The sequence below is a fragment of the Oncorhynchus tshawytscha genome, linkage group LG01 (assembly GCF_018296145.1).
Source record: "Oncorhynchus tshawytscha isolate Ot180627B linkage group LG01, Otsh_v2.0, whole genome shotgun sequence".
Classification (NCBI taxonomy): Eukaryota; Metazoa; Chordata; class Actinopteri; order Salmoniformes; family Salmonidae; genus Oncorhynchus; species Oncorhynchus tshawytscha.
Genome location: NC_056429.1, coordinates 33,652,406 through 33,671,526, shown reverse-complemented (window position 1 = coordinate 33,671,526; position 19,121 = coordinate 33,652,406). Strand labels below are relative to the sequence as shown.

Here is a 19,121-nt window from a genome sequence, read left to right as displayed (position 1 = left end):
GAGAGAAGATGGTGATTAGAGAAGAGAGAGAGAGAGACGTGTCTCATATTGACTGCAATATATTGACATAAGCTTCAATAGATTGACGCTCATCTTTTCTTATTGGCACCGCAAAGCTTGCTGGGAGCATGGCCAGTTCACATAAGCGTTGGTTGATGCCTAACATGTTGCAAAAACATGACAGGATGACGTTTTAAGGCGGATAATGGGCAGAGGTCCTTGATTATGTTAGTTAGAGAAGAGGTGGGGCAGCTAACACGCAAGCACACAGACATACCACACAAGCACAGACACACAGCAGGAGTCTATAAATACCCCCATCACATCAAAGCAGTCACAGCAGCAGCACCAAGGCTCTCTCGTACTGTCTGAAGGTGACCTAGCCAATGTCAGTTACAGTATCGTGAAGAAGGCGCAGCAGCGCCTCTTCAACCTCAGGAGGCTGAAGAAATTTGGCTTGTCACCAAAAGCACTCACAAACTTCTACAGATGCACAATCGAGAGCATCCTGTCGGGCTGTATCACCGCCTGGTACGGCAACTGCTCCACCCACAACCGTAAGGCTCTCCAGAGGGTAGTGAGGTCTGCACAACGCATCACCGGGGCAAACTACCTGCCCTCCAGGACACCTACACCACCCGATGTCACAGGAAGGCCATAAAGATCATCAAGGACAACAACCACCCGAGCCATTGCCTGTTCACCCCGCTATCATCCAGAAGGCGAGGTCAGTACAGGTGCATCAAAGCTGGGACCGAGAGACTGAAAAACAGCTTCTATCTCAAGGCCATCAGACTGTTAAACAGCCACCACTAACATTGAATGGCTGCTGCCAACACACTGACTCAACTCCAGCCACTTTAATAATGGGAATTGATGGGAAATTATGTAAAATATATCACTAGCCACTTTAAACAATGCTACCTAATATAATGTTACATACCCTACATTATTCATCTCATATGTATACGTATATACTGTACTCTATATCATCGACTGCATCCTTATGTAATACATGTATCACTAGCCACTTTAACTATGCCACTTTGTTTACATACTCATCTCATATGTGTATACTGCACTCAATACCATCTACTGTATCTTGCCGCTCTGTACAATCACTCACTCATATATCTTATGTACATATTCTTTATCCCCTTACACTTGTGTCTATAAGGTAGTAGTTTTGGAATTGTTAGCTAGATTACTTGTTGGTTATTACTGCATTGTCAGAACTAGAAACACAAGCATTTCGCTACACTCGCACTAACATCTGCTAACCATGTGTATGTGACAAATAAAATTTGATTTGATTTGATTTTTCAGTACAGCCATTTGCCTGCATTCACAACACGCAGTGCATTAAGAACACACCATATAGTCCTGAATAACCAGGGTTTACCTTCACTAAGCAAGCACCAGGTTGTCTGCGTGCCTCTACAGGGTCGTGACAAGGAAATCCAACAAGGAAGTGCTGAGGATGCACAACTGGGCTGTTCTGTTTCAGAAGCTCCCCCACTTCAGTGTGCAGACCACAGATCAACACACACACACACCTTTGCATCCAGTCAACAGTGTGGCCCTAACACTTGTATGTTTTTTTTGTTTTTTGTTTTGGAGAACTGAAGAAAAAATAAAATTGTGTTTGTTTTCAAACACGATTGTGTGTACAAGTAATTAATCCTTTAAAAAGGGTGAAGCTGTGAACAGAATCGTGTGCTGCTATTGACGCAGTCTGACCTGTCACTATTGGGCTGGAACGGTTTGGGCATACAAAAAAAGAGGCAATGTTTAGAATTATAATGAAAAACTCATTAATTGACTCAGACAACAGAATGACACTCCAACAACAGTACCAGATTCCATAGAGATTTGGCAACCACAAGCATGACCGCCCAGCGTCATACTGATGTCTGCTTCCAAAAATAACTTCCTCCCATCACCCCCTCTTCACCACTCACACCCCTCCCAGTGGACTAGCCTCTTTAAACATTAATTCACAGGAGCAGAAAGCAATTTTCAGCTGGTTTCCACTAGGGAGCCCAACATATGGCAAACTATGGTTCAGGGCCCACTCTCCCACAGTACACTGCTATCTCAGTAAAGCTCTGGTAGTGGAGGAAAACATGTCCTTTGTCTAATCTCTTAAAATAATACACCAACAAGAACATGCCAAGTCAGTCTCCTTCTGCTTCTCCTCTCTGCTCCTCCTCCCCTTCTACATCCCTCCTCTCCCCCACATTACCCTCAACAGTAATTTCAGAGTGTGGTCCTTTTTGCAAATCAATGGTCTCATTAAACTGAAGGGCGATTCCATGCTAGCTTAGGCCAAAAATATTTCACATGCTCTTTACATTTGTATTAGAAACCATTTGAGAAAATCATGGTGAAAAGGGGCCATTTTAGCCTCCTGTAAGAACCTAATATCTCTGAACTGTACATGATAAAGACAACATCTGGGTGTCATTGTACTCCTTCTAGTGTTCTCTAAAATATGGAGAATGTCTTGATTCTGATTTTTTTTGTTGATTTATTCAACATATTGATCTCTCAAAAGTACCCTTTTTGATTCTGTTCATTTTAGGACATTGTTTTGTACAATATACTGGAAAGGGAAAGGGGATACCTAGTCAGTTGCACAACTGAATGCATTCAACGGAAATGTGTCTTCCGCATCCAACCCAACCCTTCTGTATCAGAGAGGTGCAGTGGGCTGCTTTAATCGATGTCCATGTCATTGATGCCAGGGGAGCAGTTGTTTTTGGGGGGGTTAACTGCCTTGCTCAAGGGCAGAACTGCAGACTTTTCTACCTTGCTCCCTCTGAGATTCGAACCTGCGACCTTTCGGTTACTAGACTAATGCTCTTAACCGCTAATTCTGATACATTTTATGAGCAGTACTAACAGAGTGAATGGAAAAATGGATTCAACTGGAACTCCCTCTGCTGGTGATTTTCTGAATCTGCAATCATAAATGAGGGCTGTGATTGGTTATTGACCTATAATGTCAGAGCACACTATAGTGAGTATAATGGAACCAAGATGTCTGTATCAGATACGGTTCAAAGATAATAGGCTCTTACAGGAAACATGTATTGGTCTAAAAACAGCTTAAAAATGTCCACTCATCATGAATTTCTCAAAAGTAATTTGTTACAAATGTAAAAATCATGTCAAACATCCTCACTCCCAATTAAGTTTCTATGTTAGATTTGCAAGAACAATCTCAGATACCAAAAATATGGAATCGCCCTAAAGGTCACACCTCCTCTTTTCATTCTACTTGACGTTCATCCTCTTGCATTGATCCAAGAAACACACAAAGAGGGAGGGAGCAACACAAAACACTACTGCTGACTAACTACAGTGTGTGTGTTCCTGCGGTTGGTGTGAATTAATGGAAGACGCCCTGGTAACCCAATGACACAGATGAGGAGAGACATGGAGGGTTTTAATTCCATCTACGCTGCTCAGTTGTCCAGGCAACGCTCTCTATGACGTCACCATTCCGTCCCATTCCGGATGAAAGAACTGTGCTCCAGAGCCCTCGGGGGAAAAGGTGAGATTGTCCCTCTTAACGCTGTCATGGTTGCTTCCTGCAAGCTGCTTGTCATTCCTCTGTGATACAGAAGGTTTGATGCAACAACACCCATTTAGTTTAGTCACTTACATCACACACGTAAGGTGACAAGACTTTGGACATTTTAATCAGGAAGCTGAATTTTCTTTTAAATAATATATATATATATATATATATATATATATATATACACACATACAACTGTTCAAAAGTTTGGGGTCACTTAGAAATGTTCTTGTTTTCAAAAGAAAATCTTTTTTTTTGTCCATTAAAATAACATCAAATTGATCAGAAGTACAGTGTAGACATTGTTAGTTGTAAATGACTATTGTAGCTGGAAACGGCTGGTTTTTAATGGAATATCTACATAGGCGTACAGAGGCCCATTATCAGCAACCATCACTCCTGTGTTCCAATGGCACGTTGTGTTAGCAAATCCAAGTTTATAATTTTAAAAGGCTAATTGATCATTAGAAAACCCTTTTGCAATTATGTTACCACAGTTGAAAACTAATCTTCTGATTAAAGAAGCAATAAAACTGGCCTTCTTTAGACTAGTTGAGTATCTGGAGCATCAGAATTTGTGGGTTCGATTACAGGCTCAAAATGGCCAGAAACAAAGAACTTTCTTCTGAAACTCGTCAGTCTATTCTTGTTCTGAGAAATGAAGGCTATTCCAAGTGAGAAATTGCCAAGAAACTGAAGATTTCATACAACACTGTGTACTACTCCCTTCACAGAACAGCGCAAACTGGCTCTAATCAGAATAGAAAGAGGAGTGGGAGGCCCTGGTGCAAAACTGAGCAAGAGGACAAGTACATTAGTGTCCAGTTTGAGAAACAGGGTAGCCTAGTGGTTAGAGTGTTGGACTAGTAATCGGAAGGTTGCAAGTTCAAACCCCCGAGCTGACAAGGTACAAATCTGTCGTTCTGCCCCTGAACTGGCAGTTAACCCACTGTTCCTAGGCCGTCATTGAAAATAAGAATTTGTTCTTAAGTGACTTGCCTAGTTAAATAAAAGGTTAAAAAAAATAATAATAATAAGTCCTCAACTGGCAGCTTCATTAAATAGTACCTGCAAAAGACCCGTCTCAATGTCAACAGTGAAGAGGTGACTACGGGATGCTGGCCTTCTAGGCAGAGTAGCAAAGACAAAGCCATATCTCAGACTGGCCAACATAAATAAAAGATTAAGATGGGCAAAAGAACACAGACACTGGACAGAGGAACTCTGCCTAGAAGGCCAGCATCCTAGAGTCACCTCTTCACTGTTCTGGATGCCTTGTAAGGATCTGATGACGAGTGGGTAATCAGATCACATCAGATGGTGCATGAAATCTAAGGAAGTCGCAAGGTTTTTCCTCGCCTGAGGTAGAGTATCTCATGATAAGCTGTAGACCACACTATTTACCAAGATAAACTTTCAGCGATATAATTTGTAGCTTTCCACCACAAACCGATGCTGGCACTAATACCGCACTCAATGAGCTGTATACGGCCATAAGCAAACAGGAAAACGCTCATCCAGAGGCAGCGCTCCTAGTGGCCAGAGACTTTGATGCAGGAAAACTGAAATCTGTTTTATCTCATTTCTACCAGCATGTTAAATGTGCAACCAGGGGGGGCCCTCTAGACCACCTTTACTCCACACACAGAGACGCGTACAAAGCTCTCCCTCGCCCTCCATTTGGCAAATCTGACCATAATTCTATCCTCCTGATTCCTGCTTACAATCAAAAACTAAAGCAGGAAGCACAAGTGACTTGGTCAATAAAAAAAGTGGTCAGGTGAAGCAGATGCTAAGCTACAGGATGGTTTTAGTAGCACAGACTGGATCATGTTCCGAGATTCTTCTGATGGCAATGAGGAGTACACCACATCAGTCACTGGCTTAATCAATAAGTGCATTGATGATGTTGTCCCCACAGTTAATGTACGTGCATACCCCAACCAGAAGCCATGGATTACAGGCAACATCAGCACTGAGCTAAAGGGTAGAGCTGCCGCTTACATGGAGTGGGACTCTGCCCTCTGAACCATCAAACAGGCAAAGCGCCAATACAGGACTATGACTGAATCGTACAACACCGGCTCGTGTATGTGGCAGGGCTTTCAAACTATTACACACTACAAAGAGAAGCACAGCCACGAGCTGCCCAGTGACACAAGCCTACCAGACAAGCTAAATGACTTCTATGCTCGCTTAGAGAAAAGTAACACTGAAACATGCATGAGAGCATCAGCTGTTCCGGACGACTGTGTGATCACGCTCTATGTAGCCAATGTGAGTAAGACCTTTAAACAGGTCAACATTCACAAGGCAGACTGATTACCAGGACGTGTACTCTGAGCATGCATTGACCAACTGGCTCATCACAAAGCTAAAGGCCCTCGAACTAAACACCTTCCTCTGCATCTGGATCCTGGACTTCCTGAAGGGCTGCCTCCAGGTGGTAAGGTTAGGTAACAACACATCCACCATACTGATCCTCAACACGGGGGCCCCTCAGGGGTGCAACAGCCTATAGGGAGGAGGTCAGACACCTAGCCGTGAGGTGCCAGGACAACAACCTCTCCCTCAACGTGATCAAGACAAATGAGATGATTGTGGACTACAGGAAAAGGAGGACCGAGCATGCCCCCATTCTCATCGACGGGGCTGTAGTGGAGCAGGTTGAGAGCTTTAAGTTCCTTAGTGTTCACATCACCAACAAACTAACATGGTCCAATCACACTAAGAAAGCCGTGAAAAGGGCACGACAAAACCTATTCCCCCTCAGGAGAATGAAAAGACTTGAATGGGTCCTCAGATCCTCAAAAGGTTCTACAGTTGCACCATAGAGAGCATCCTGACTGGTTGCATCACTGCCTGGTATGGCAAATGCTTGGCCTCTGACCACAAGGCACTACAGACAGTGGGGTAGTGCGTACGGCCCAGTACATCACTGGGGCCAAGCTTCCTGCCATCCAGGACCTCTATACCAGGCGTGTCAGAGGAAGGCCCTAAAAATTGTCAAAGACTCCAGCCACCCTCGTGATAGACTGTTCTCTCTGCTACCGCACGGCAAGCAGTACCAGAGCGCCAAGTCTAGGTCCAAAAGGCTTCTTAACAGCTTCTACCCTCAAGCCATAAGACTCCTTAACAGGTAATCAAAGGGCTACCCAGACCCCTCTTTTAGGCTGCTGCTACTCTATACCGGTACCCCCTGTATATAGCTATTCTTATTTTACTGGTGCTGTTCAATTATTTGTTACTTTTATTTTAATTTTTTTACAGTGTAGTTTCAAGAAAAAAAGCTTTAAAGGGCTTGTAAGTAAGCATTTCACTGTTGTATTCGGCACGTGACAAATACAATTCGATTTGATTTTAAGCACTTGAGACTTACCAGAAAGACTCACAGCTGTAATCAGTGTGAAAGGTGCTTCTACAAAGTGACTCTATTTAAAATAGATATCTATATTTCATTTTCAATACATTTACAAAAATGCGTTTTCACTTTGCCATAATGGGGTATTGTGTGTAAATGGATGAAAAAAAAACATATTTAATCCATTAATTCATTTTGAATTCAGGCTGTACCACAACAACATGTTGAATAAGTCAGGGGACCCAAATTGGTGTTATTCAGTTAAGCATCATATGACAGCTTTGTGTCACCTACAGATGTAACATTATGGAGTCTCAAAGGAGGCCTGGGTAAGGCCAAAATGTCACAAATATACCAACTTCAATTCATTATTTCTCAATTATGCTTGAAGATAGAAAAGTGAAATATATGTCAACAATCCTTCCTCCAAAAGGAACTGTGTGTTGATAACATTTCGTGAAAACACAAAAAAATATATAATGGTCCTGTTTCGTTCTAGTTTAGTGAGGAATCACCCGTAAGGTAGAGAGAGATGGGCAATACATTGATTTTGATCAAAGAGTACCATTGGTAACGTTAGTATTCAACACAGGTTTTGAAGTATAGCTATAAATTCCTCAATAAAAGTCAGCATTCAGGATAACATCAACTATTTTCTCTACCAAATGGCAAAAACTTTGGCAAATTACAATGCAATTAAATACATGTATACTTTAGTGTAAAACGAACACATTTACAAAATGCAATGTTGTTACTGGAGTAAACCAGTGATGCTACACATTTGCTTACACCCATATGAATAACAAACTGGCCATGACAAGACAGACAACGGCATCATGCAAAAGTGAAAGAAACCCTAGTCCTGTGTAGCACAAAGATAAGTATCCTAATCCTACACATCCATACCGACTATATTCCGTGGAAGTTCAGTTACATGTGCTGTAGTCGCCTATAACATTAGAATAGTTTATTCTCACCAATCTGGTTGACACCTCGATAGCTCTACACTCACCTGTGTTATGGACTCGGTTCCAAGCGCAAAGTGGAACGGGTCTAGGGCTGTAAATAGTCAAAAATCAGTTTTCATTGCCTTCTTGGAATCGATAAAGTATGTTGAAGTCAGTGAAAATCGCGTCGTGTAGACTTTCTTGTGTAAAAAGTAATTAATTATTTTTCAATCAACATAAACCTACCGTTATGACCAACTCCGTCGCCTTTGCGCCTACCGCGATTTCGCTAAAATGCGCAGCTGGTTGACAGACGGGGAACGACCTTCTCTCTGAATACACGGAATCGTGGGAACGCTGACTGGAGGACTGAAGTTGTGACATTTCTTCCCATCCTCTCCTTCTCAATATGTAGAGCGCCCTCTGCCTGTAAATCTGCCTGTGACTGTGAGTCTGCCTGCCTGCCTTTTGCTCAATCTCATAGCTCACCCTCACCCTACATTGTTCAGTCTGACACCAGCTTTCGAAGTCCTATTCCTACTGTAGAGAAAATTGGAAAGAGATTTAACTCCTGGTTATTAAGAGATCTTTCTTTATCTGGACGTGTACTTTTATCAAAATCTGAAGCTCTGTCCAGATTAGTTTATACCCCCCTTGACTTGGATGTTCCTCTGTCAGTGACTATAATGGTTGATTCTAAATTATTTAACTTCATATGGAGGAATAAACCTCATTATTTAAGAAAATATGTTGTAATATGTAGGAACCAACGTGAGGGATGGTTAAATGCTCTGGATTTTAAAACCTCTAATATAATATTTAAGATGAAATGGATACAAAACTATTTAATAAAAATTATTGCATTTGGAATATCATCCCTGTAATATTCCAACAGATTGGTGGTCTAGAATTCTTACTCAAATGCAACTTTGATATGGGTAAAATCCCTATTAAGCTTGCAAACTTTCATAAACAAGTACTTCTAACTTGGAACCTCATGTACGAACACAATTTTTCCCCACATAAGTATACAATCTGGAATAATAAAGGCATAAAATACAAAAACAAGTCTTTGTTTTTCCAGAACTGGTTTGACAGCAACATTATTTGGGTTGAACAATTAGTGAATAGTGATGGACAACTATATGATTATCCAGAATTTATTACAACACACAATGTTACATTCACTCCTGAGGAGTATCAAACAGTTGTTAGAGCTGTCCCTAAAGGTGCTATTCTTCTTTTAGGAGAAGATGACAATACTCCCAAGTGCAGCTGTTGAGGATTTTGTAGCCTCCATACAATTAGAAGGAATTGACATTTTAAACTATAATAACATGTATATAAGGGGAAACTATGTCAATATGTTAAAATGTACTGGAATGCAGCCCTAGGACAAGTGAACTGGAACAAAGTTTTGTTGTTGTCTGGTAAATATTGTATATCTAATAGGGTGAAATAAGTATCATACAAACTCTTTCATAGAATCTACCCTGTAAAGACCTTTATTATACACAGATTTAAAATAGCTATTGATAACAAATGTGTATTTTGTGGTTATGACCCAGAAACTCTTGACCATTTATTTTGGGACTGTTCTCATGTAAGAAGATTTTGGAGTGAGTTAGAAGATTTTATTTGAAAAGAAACGACTATTAATGTTAATCTGATAGACTGATATTATTTTATTTTGATCCAAATGAAATGGACCATGATTTAACTCTCATTGTTAATTTGTTTATCTTTCATGGAAGATTCTTTATCCATTAAATGAAGTGGGCAGAGAACAAACGCCTTTTCACATTATTAAAGATCAAATTTAAATATTATTTTGAAATGATTAGTAAATGTAAAAACAAAAAAGCAATATGCACCAAAGAAGTATTTAACAAATTGAAAATGAATGTTGATATGTAATACCCTGTCTGTTAGGTTTATGTACTCTTGTTTGTATATTTCTGGTTTTTTTGTGTGTATTTGTTTTGTATTTGTTGTGTTCATAATTCAAAAGAAAGAAAGAAAAAGCTATTTGCTGTGTAGTCACGTGAGCCAGGCTGTACCGATGCTTGAATGAAATGTAGGCAATCTATTAAAATACTTATCAAGTTCAAGTTTATTTGCACCCACATACTGTAACAGTCAATACCAAACAGGAATGCATGGGCATGACAAATCGCATATCATAAATTTGACAATGCACATGTATATAACGATAAGGTAAAATATCATATATCATTGGCAAAGTTAATAAATTGACAAATCATGATATGCATGTCATAGCGTTTTACTACATGTATGACGATAATGCTCCCAACATCAAGTCGTAGGCAGAGTGCGAGTTTGTATAATATATTTATATACAATGGGGTACAAAATTATTGGCACCCTTGATGAAGATTAACAATAATGACTGTCTACATAAAATAAATAATGCAAATACTGATCTATATTGTACGATCAAAGAAGTTAGGAAATTATATTATACTTATACAATTTCTCAGAGAAAGAGATTTAGTTTAACAAGTAATAATAGTGTTTCTCAAAAAGGTAGGGGTCCAAAATTATTGACACCCCTAAATGACACAATACATTACTTACCATTAATTTCTATTTGGCACAAAATAATCTGAAACACAAACCAAAACGAACAAATCTGATCTAACAAAGTGGATATTTGTCAAATCCGTAATGATGTATGTATTGTAACAGGTCCACAATGGTTGGTTACTTAAGTCTACATTTACATTTTGTTCATTTAGCACAGGGGTTCCCAAACTTTTTCACTCGGGCCCCCCTTCCAGCATTGGGGAACATCACGCGGCATCCCTGCTCGCGCACCACGTCTATTTCTATGGGCACAAGCATTGTTCATCACACCCCTCTTGGTGGAAAGAATTTTGCAGGAATAAATTGTATTTCCTGCAACCCCCCCCATAAAAAAAAAATCAAGTATTTCTATGCATTTTCCATGTCTAATGTGTATTCGTGTAATATTTGAGTGACAAAAGAATGTCAACAATATCTATGGGCTAAAAAAACGAAACAAAAATATGCTAGTTAATCTGGACATTTCTGACAAGTTATAAATAGATCTGTAAGGTATGCAATAACTAACATGACAAGAGAAACTGATGATGCACTACCCAATTTCAAAATTGCAACTTGCACATTTTATTATAAACATTTTCAAGAGCAAGTTTAAAGCTGGACTGAGTTACTTTAATATATACAGCACATTCGGAAAGTATTGAGACCCCTTCCTTTTTCAACATTTTGTTACAACCTTATAGGAAAATTTTTGCAAATGTATAAAAAAAAAAAAACTGAAATACCTTATTTACATAAGTATTCAGACCCTTTGTCTTGAGACTCAAAATTGAGCTAAAATGCATCCTGCTTCCTTTGATCATCCTTAAGATGTTTCTACAACTTGAGCGATCAGGACCTCTTACTCGGGCGAAGGTTCACCATCCAACAGGACAACGACCCCAAGCACAGACAAGACAACGCAGGAGTGCCTTCGGAACAAGCCTCTGAATGTCCTTGAGTGGCCCAGCCAGAGCCCGGACTTGAACCCGATCGAACATCTCTGGAGAGACCTGAAATAGTTGTGCAGAGACACTCCCCACCCAACCTGACAGAGCTTGACAGGATCTGCAAAGAATGGGTGTGCCAAGTTTGTAGTGTCAGACCCATGAATGCTCAAGGTGCTTAAACAAAGTACTGAGAAAAGGGTCTGAATACTTATGTGAAGTTGATCATTTAGTGTTTTTTTTATATACATTTGCATACATTTCTAAAAAGCTGTCAAAAACTTTTTGCATTATGGGGTATTGTGTGAAGATTGATGAGGGAAAAATAATTGAATCCATTTTAGAACAAGGCTGTAATGTAACAAAATGTGGAAAAAGTCAAGGGGTCTGAATACTTACCAAATGCACTGTATATATATCAGTAGTTATCCAATAGGAAACACTCTTCAGTATCCGTTGTAAACTGGGGGGGGGGGTTCTCACACACCAGTTTGGAAACCACTGATTTAGCAGACTCTTATGCAGAGCAACTTACAGTCAGTGCACATTAGACTCATTGCAAATATTTCACATTCTAGTATATTACAGTTTTCCCATTTAGAATAATTTAGCCAGATGTGTGAACATTGGATTTACATTGCTTGGAATATGGTGGAAATGTATCATAACAGCATATTGTATGACTTGTTGGTCATAGTAAAAAAAAAAGTACAGCTTTTGTCCATGAGGATGAAAAACTGAGAGGGCTAACATAGTATAGTTAACAAAAAATTAGGAAAGGACTGTAAATAACTCCACAAAACATTAAGAGGAAGGATTGGTCTCTATAAAACATGTTAACTTTATTGCTTAAAGAATACAACTTTATAGAAGGCATGTGAATGTGTATCACACCTAGAGGTTACCAATCTTTACATTTTTAAACAATTCACCACACATTCACAATGAAACTTTTTCCTTCCACACTGGAGAAAAAAAAGGAGTACACCCCAAATGGCACCCTATTCCCTACATGGTGCACTACTTTTGACTAGAACTAAAGTATGCATATGCACTAAAGGAAATAGGCTGCCATTTGGGATGCAACAAAACAGATTAAGCCAAGATAAAGCATTTTTACAAAGTGAAAGTTACCATCAGCATTGTGAACAGTAACCTGAGTGCACACTGCATCCAAGTCTCTTTGTTCTACACATGGAACATACACCTTGGCCTCATCTCATATGCTCAGGGTTGTTAAGTTGTGTCCCACATTGCACCCTATTCCATATATAGTGCACTATGACCAAGGCCAATTAGGTTCTGGTAAAAAAGTATTGCACTACATAGGAAAGAGGGTGCCATTTGGGATGCAGGCTATATATTTGGTTCTATGAGTCAAAAAATATTCTGAAATGAGTAGCTAATCAATTAGCAATACTGTAGGTGAACATAAGAAAAAAAGCATCAACCTACTTTGATAACGACTGAGCTAAAATAAAACAAAAAGCATTTTCAAACCCAATTTTACAAATCAAATACAGTCACAACCCCCCTAAGTGTTTCAGAAATATTTTGTGCATCCCAAATGGCACCCTATTCCCCTTATAGTGCAATACTTGACCAGGGCCTATAGGGTTCTGGTCAAATGTAATGCACTATATAGGACATAGGGTGCTGTTTTAGACACATCCGTCCTGTTAAACAAACATACAAAGAAGGGGGTAAGGAACTATTCATGTCAAAACTACTACCAAAAAAGGACCACAAACAGGTAGGAGGAATAAGTAAAGCCCACCTTTGGCAAAGAGGAGCTGTTCTCCTGAACCCCCAAATAATCTAGTAGAAACAATCTAAAGGAGCAGTACCTGAACTGTACTAATGTTCTTTTCTCAACATAGCCAAAACCATGATACTTTTTTCCCAATACACTTTCTACCTTCAGCATTGTCCATTCTACCTTGCATCCAACAATAATCTCCAAATCACACAGCACATGACAATTCCATGACAGAGTTAACATTTGATTTGTGATTGGCAAAAATAAAATTTCAGCTGAGTGGAGGTAATGCTTGAAAATGCATCTTTATCCAAATAAGTGCATTTTCAGATACTACTGTCAAATTTTAAAAAAAATATGTCTATCTATATAGCTTGAAACTGTCCATAACAACATGTACGCCTGATACTGGACTGGTGGGATTGCGTGTCAAATTTAAAAAAAAATATGTCTATCTATATAGCTTGAAACTGTCCATAACAACATGTACGCCTGATACTGGACTGGTGGGATTGCGCGCATTATGCCTCTACATAGCTCAGATCTCTACCAATGAGAGCGTTGGAAGAGAGAGGGCTGCTTGCTGACACTGTCCAAAGAAAAGGGATATGGCCTGGGTCGTGTTCAATAGGCACGAAACAGGGAGAAAACAGCCCGGAACAGGGTGGTAGCCTACTATCTGTAGTGATCCAATAAGAAACGCTTGCTTTCAGTATCCATTGCAAAATTGTTTTGCTAAGGTGTGCCCTTATGAAGATGACCCTGCCTTCTTGTTGTTGCCCAAATTCCAGGCCCCAGGGGTCATCATCATCACATGTCATCCTCGTCATCCTCGTCCAGTGAGGAGCCAGCCTGCTGCCCAGCACTGGCAGATGCTGCAGCCAACTGGGCCTGCTGGGCAGCCTGCTGCATCTGGAGCCACTCCTGCTGGGCTAGCTCTGCTTGCTGTTGCCGTGCCTGGAACATAATAAACAGGTTAGTCAGGGTTAGTGATTCAGGTTGTGTGTAACACCACAACTCTATGCATATACTGTCCCCCACCAGAGACCGGGGTTCACTTCCCAGTCCAGGCTCTCATTTTTGTACAGTCTCTCCTGTAGAAACTGGTGTTGGGAATTGACATGTTCATGTATGAAGGGTATTAATCAAAGATGAGATCATCAGGCAATGTACACTTACCATGTGATCTGTGTGTGAAAGTATAGAGTCAGACATGCAACAGGAAATGGTCTGACTCCTATTAGGTTATGCAACTTGAACCTCCTAACACAGGTTATCAGTCTTGATCTTATTACTGTGTCTTGATAGCCTGGTCCCAGATTGTTTTGGGCTGACAGCTTAGTCCCAGATCAGTTTGTGCTTTTGCCAACTCTATTGTGGCATGACAGCACAAACAATAGCACTCAGACTACAAACTTGAACATTACCTTTGCAAAGAGTTCCTGTTGTTGTCTAAGGAGCTCTTCCTCTGGTATACCCAGATTTTCCAGGCGAGAGCTGGCCTTTCTCCTCTTAAGTGCTACAGTTTTACATTCCTGCAAGACATCCTTCACCTCTGTGATGTACGACGCAAAACCCAGGCTTTCAAGTGCTGTGGAAAATTATGAATACAAGGTTAGGGGGGGAAAACTGAAAACTATCTTGTCACTTGATTATTGAGGACCTAATAGTACACAGCTAGCCTGGATCGAGATCTGATTGTTTTGAGCTGGTAAGACAGAACAAAATGTGGGACCAGGCTAGTTGATTGCTAACAGACATCAACTTCAAAACACATGGCAAGAATGGGAAACACCCACACAGTACAATAATGCATTGAAATATGTTGGCACTGACTAGATAAAGACAATAATCACTAACCATTAATAACATGTTCAGGAGATATAGTCTTCTTTTCAGACTTGTTACATATTTCATTCGCCTCTGATGAAATTAGATGTATGAACTCTGTGCAACAGTTCACAACAAGTTCTCTCGCATCGTTGGCAACCCGTACGTTGGGCAAAGTTTCTTTGATCATTTTGTTGATAGCTGCCCTGGGAATAGTGAGGTCGTCATCGTTTCCCGACGAAGAAGCCATCGTATTCCAGACAACTAGCAAGCTTGTCAAGTTAACGTAGTACAAACGAAACTGGAAGAAAGCCTTGCGTTGATAGTAGGGTTTCGTAGCGGTCTTTGCGTTGAACAATGTCGTGAGTTAGAAGCTAACGTTAGCTAGTTAGCCGAACTCGGAGTAGTTGGTTTCGAAAAGTTATTAAACTAAACAACGTTTTCTATGTATAGTAAACTAGATAGTTACAAGACAAATGCCCATTGACACAGCACACCATAATGCTACTGCAGAGGCGTTGGATGTAACGGAAAAGTCAACATAAATATGATGGCGAGGAGAAAACTAGCTATCGAGTTACGTTAGCTATGGTCCCTCTCGCAACGTCGTTAGCTAGCAACAACATTGCTTTGCAGCGGCTTTTGAGGACATAGCTACGCTAGCAAGCGTTTCGTTGGGATCATTTCGTAACGCAGTGCTGATCCCCCCCAAAAATGTCAAACAAAATATTGTATCCACTGAAAGATAATTGCTGTTCCTTTATCGCCCGAATTAAATACTTTAATTAATTTATTATCTTATGTCTGCTTCATCAGCAGTGAAATGTCTCCGGAAACGACTCCACGCGAACAAAATCCATATCCGGTATATATTTTTTTTCACAGTGCCTGTGCTGCCGACCAAAGGCACATGTCGCCGTCTACTGTATTGGAGGCGAAATAATACTGTCATAAAAATGTGGGCCAAGACTACAAGTAGACCTATGGCTATAATACTTGGATTTGCAAGATTTATTTCGCTTTCCACATTAGACTGAAACAAGGGTTGCTGTGGACTTTTACCATTTTAGTTTCATCACGTCACCATATTCCTATTTTGTGTTTGTTCAGACAAACACAAAGTGGATATAATAATGCTTAGGTAGTTTTTAATATTGGATTATCCTTCAATACAACAGGGCCTTTGAATGCTAGTGCAATATAACCTCTGAATCATTACTGACTCAGTAGATAACATTGTTACATAATTGGATCTCCACACAATTTATCAGTGGATACTTTTATTGTAGAATCTGTCAATACAAAATTCCATTGAGATTACCCAGTAAAAATAAAATCAAAAATTCAAAGGTAACTTTTCCGTCAGCATTTGAAGCTGTACATTTTCAACATAAACACTCTTCAAGACACAACCATTAAACTTTTATGTTGCTTTATAATTGATAATAAAAAAGGTAATTCATTTGATCACAACATGTTGTGTTTAATGATTTTGCCACTGTCATTTTTTGTTCTGCTTATGTAGCATAAAAGGGTGCATATAGTGAAGGCTTTAAAAGGCTTGAAGGGAGTATCATGTATATGGGATAGGGATATCATGTGGACGTGGAAGTTTGTGGTCTATCTGTACTCTGCAAAGTAACATACAGTTCATGCGGAAAGTATGTAGACCCCATGACTTTTTCCACATTTTGTTACCTTACAGCCTTATTCTATAATTGATTACATGTGTTTTTTGTCCTCATCAATCTACACACAATACCCCATAATGACAAAGTGAAAACAGGTGGTGGTTGCAAATGTATTAAAAAAATAGAAAACAGAAATACATGATTTACATAAATATTCAGACCATTTGCTATAAGACTCAAAATTGAGCTCAGGTGCATCCTGTTTCCATTGATCATCCTTTAGATGTCTCTACAACTTGATTGTAGTCCGTCTTTGATAAATGTAATTCATTGGTCATGATTTGGAAAGGCACACACCTGTCTATATAAGGTCCCACAGGTGACAACGCATGTCAGAGCAAAAACCAAGCCATGAGGTCGAAGGAATTGCCGTAGAAGGGCCTTGGTCAGGGAGGTGACCAAGAACCCGATGGTCACTCTGACAGAGCTCCAGAGTTTCTCTGTGGAGATGGGAGAACCTTCCAGAAGGACAGCAATCTCTGCAGCACTCCACCAATCAGGTCTTTATATGGTAGAGTGGCCAGACTGAAGCCACTCCTCAGTAAAAGGCACATGGTTTTATAACGGCGCCGGAGGAGATGGCTGCCTTTTATGGTCCCCTAACCAATTGTGCGATTGTGTGTTTTTTGCATTATTGTAACTTATTTTGTACATAAGAGACAGTAGCAGAAACATTATAACTGAAAAGAGCTTCTAGATATCAGGACAGTGATTACTCACCCCCTAATGAAAGAATTATTTTTGTTTATTTTTGCATTTTTTATTATTTACATATACACTACCGTTCAGAAGTTTGGGGTCACTTAGAAATGTCCTTGATTTTGAAGGAAAAACACATTTTCTGTCCATTAAAACAACATCAAATTGATCAGAAATACAGTGTATACATTGTTAATGTTGTAAATGACTATTGTAGTTGGAAACTGAAGATTTTTAATGGAATATCTACATAGGCGATAGAGGCCCAGGGAACACTCAAATGGTGATAGACCCGTGGCAGAGCAAGGAAGGGTGTTAAGGGGGCTGGGCTGTCTACTTGGCTGAGGGTAGTTTGGGGAGAGGAATGAAGTGGGCGGCTTTGGAAAACCGGTCGACCACAGTCAGGATGGCAGTGTTGCCTTCAGACGGGGGGAGACCCGTGATGAAATCCAGGGATATGTCGGACCAGGAAAGGTGAGGTACAGGCAGTAGATGCAGAAGACCAGCCGGAGCTTGCCGAGGAGTCTTGTTCTGAGCACAGACCGTGCAGGCTGTGACAAACTCGCCGACATCCAGAACCACAGTAGGCCACCAATAGCGTTGTCGCACAAAGGCCAGGGTCCGACGGGAGCCCGGGTGGCAGGCAAGCCTGGAGGATTGGGCCCACTCCAGGACCGCAGAACGGACAGCGTCAGGCAAAAACGTCCAGTTATCTGTGCCCACCCCAGGGTTAAGCTGGGACCGCTGCGCCCCCCGGACCTGTTTCCCTATATCCCAGCTGAATGCCGTCACCAGACACGAGGTGGGAAGGATGGTCTCGGGCACCGGGGTGGTAAGCGTGGAGCTATAGTGGTGAGACAGGGCATATTGCCGGCCGGTAAGAGAGGGAAAAGTTGGACCCGGGTAAACAGCAGGGCCCATCTCACTTGCCTGGAGTTGAGGAGCTTGGCGGTGCGGCGTTACTCCAGGTTTACGTTGGTCGGTCCACGTAATGAACAGATGTTCCGCCCCATCCAGCCAGAGCCACCATTCCTCCAACGCCATCTTCACCGCGAGAAGCTCCCGATTCCCAACATCATAGTTCCTCTCCGTGGCGTTGAGGCGGAGGGAGAAGAAGGCACAGTGATGCAGCTTATGGTCCAGGGCAGAACGTTGGGACAGGACAGCCCCTACTACTACATCCGAAGCATCGGCCTCCACCACAAACTGACGGGAAGGGTCAGGATGAGCCAGGATAGGAGCAATGGCAAAGCAGTTTTTGAGGTCCCAGAATGCCTGGTCAGCGGCAGAGGACCACGAGGTGGGTGCAGACACGGGGGATGCCAGGGTGCTGTATCCACAGATAAAGCAGCGATAAAAGTTGGAAAAGTTGGAAACGTTGCTGCTGCACTCTGGACGTAGGCGGAGGCAAATACACCACCGCTCTCACCTTCCCGCAATCTATCTGGACACTCCCAGAAGAGATGATGTAACCCAGAAAGGGGATGGTGGAGCGATGGAACCCGCACTTCTCCGCCTTCACAAACATCTGATTCTCCAGAAGGCGTTGAAGTACCTGTCGGACGTGGAGCACGTGTTCTTGTGGGGGGCGGGAGAAGACGAGGATGTCATCAATGTTGTCACGCCTTGGTCTTAGTATTTTGTGTTTTCTTTATTTATTTGGTCAGGCCAGGGTGTGACATGGGTTTATTTTGTGGTGTGTTTTTGTATTGGGG

General features: G+C 41.1%; 2 protein-coding genes across 4 annotated transcripts in view; both read right to left on the bottom strand.

Annotated features, from left to right (window-relative positions):
• The window catches only part of LOC112249868 (guanine nucleotide-binding protein G(I)/G(S)/G(O) subunit gamma-12), a 68,742-nt gene extending 60,493 nt beyond the window's left edge, over positions 1-8,249 (bottom strand). The window contains exons 1-2 of one of the 2 annotated variants that reach the window (XM_024419583.2): positions 8,141-8,249; positions 7,960-8,006 (exon numbers count right to left, since the gene is read on the bottom strand). The gene's annotated coding sequence lies outside the window, so the exon portion shown is untranslated. Of the gene's footprint in view, positions 1-7,959 lie in introns of both variants that reach the window. The other variant, XM_042320703.1, reaches the window with a different exon arrangement.
• Positions 8,250-12,244: 3,995 nt separating this feature from the next.
• Positions 12,245-15,887, bottom strand: LOC112249851 (protein Dr1). 2 transcript variants are annotated; one of them, XM_024419574.2, is made up of 4 exons: positions 15,047-15,887; positions 14,614-14,777; positions 14,090-14,143; positions 12,245-14,038 (listed from the first exon to the last, which is right to left on the bottom strand). In XM_024419574.2, the coding sequence occupies exons 1-4, from the start codon at positions 15,264-15,266 to the stop codon at positions 13,997-13,999; spliced, it is 480 nt and encodes a 159-aa protein (XP_024275342.1). In that variant the 5' UTR covers positions 15,267-15,887; the 3' UTR covers positions 12,245-13,996. The 2 variants fall into 2 exon arrangements, with proteins under 2 accessions (XP_024275342.1, XP_024275340.1); XM_024419572.2 differs by having other exon boundaries at positions 12,245-14,143; positions 15,047-15,884.
• Between the last annotated feature and the right edge of the window lie 3,234 nt (positions 15,888-19,121).

Excerpts from the sequence above, each read along its gene's own strand:
- LOC112249851 (XM_024419572.2), bottom strand. The coding sequence starts at position 15,266 with ATGGCTTCTTCGTCGGGAAACGATGACGACCTCACTATTCCCAGGGCA. Across the intron at positions 14,778-15,046 it reads TCCTGAACATGTTATTAATG|CACTTGAAAGCCTGGGTTTT; the intron begins GTTAGTGATTAT and ends AATTTTCCACAG. Across the intron at positions 14,144-14,613 it reads AACAGGAACTCTTTGCAAAG|GCACGGCAACAGCAAGCAGA; the intron begins GTAATGTTCAAG and ends ATTATGTTCCAG.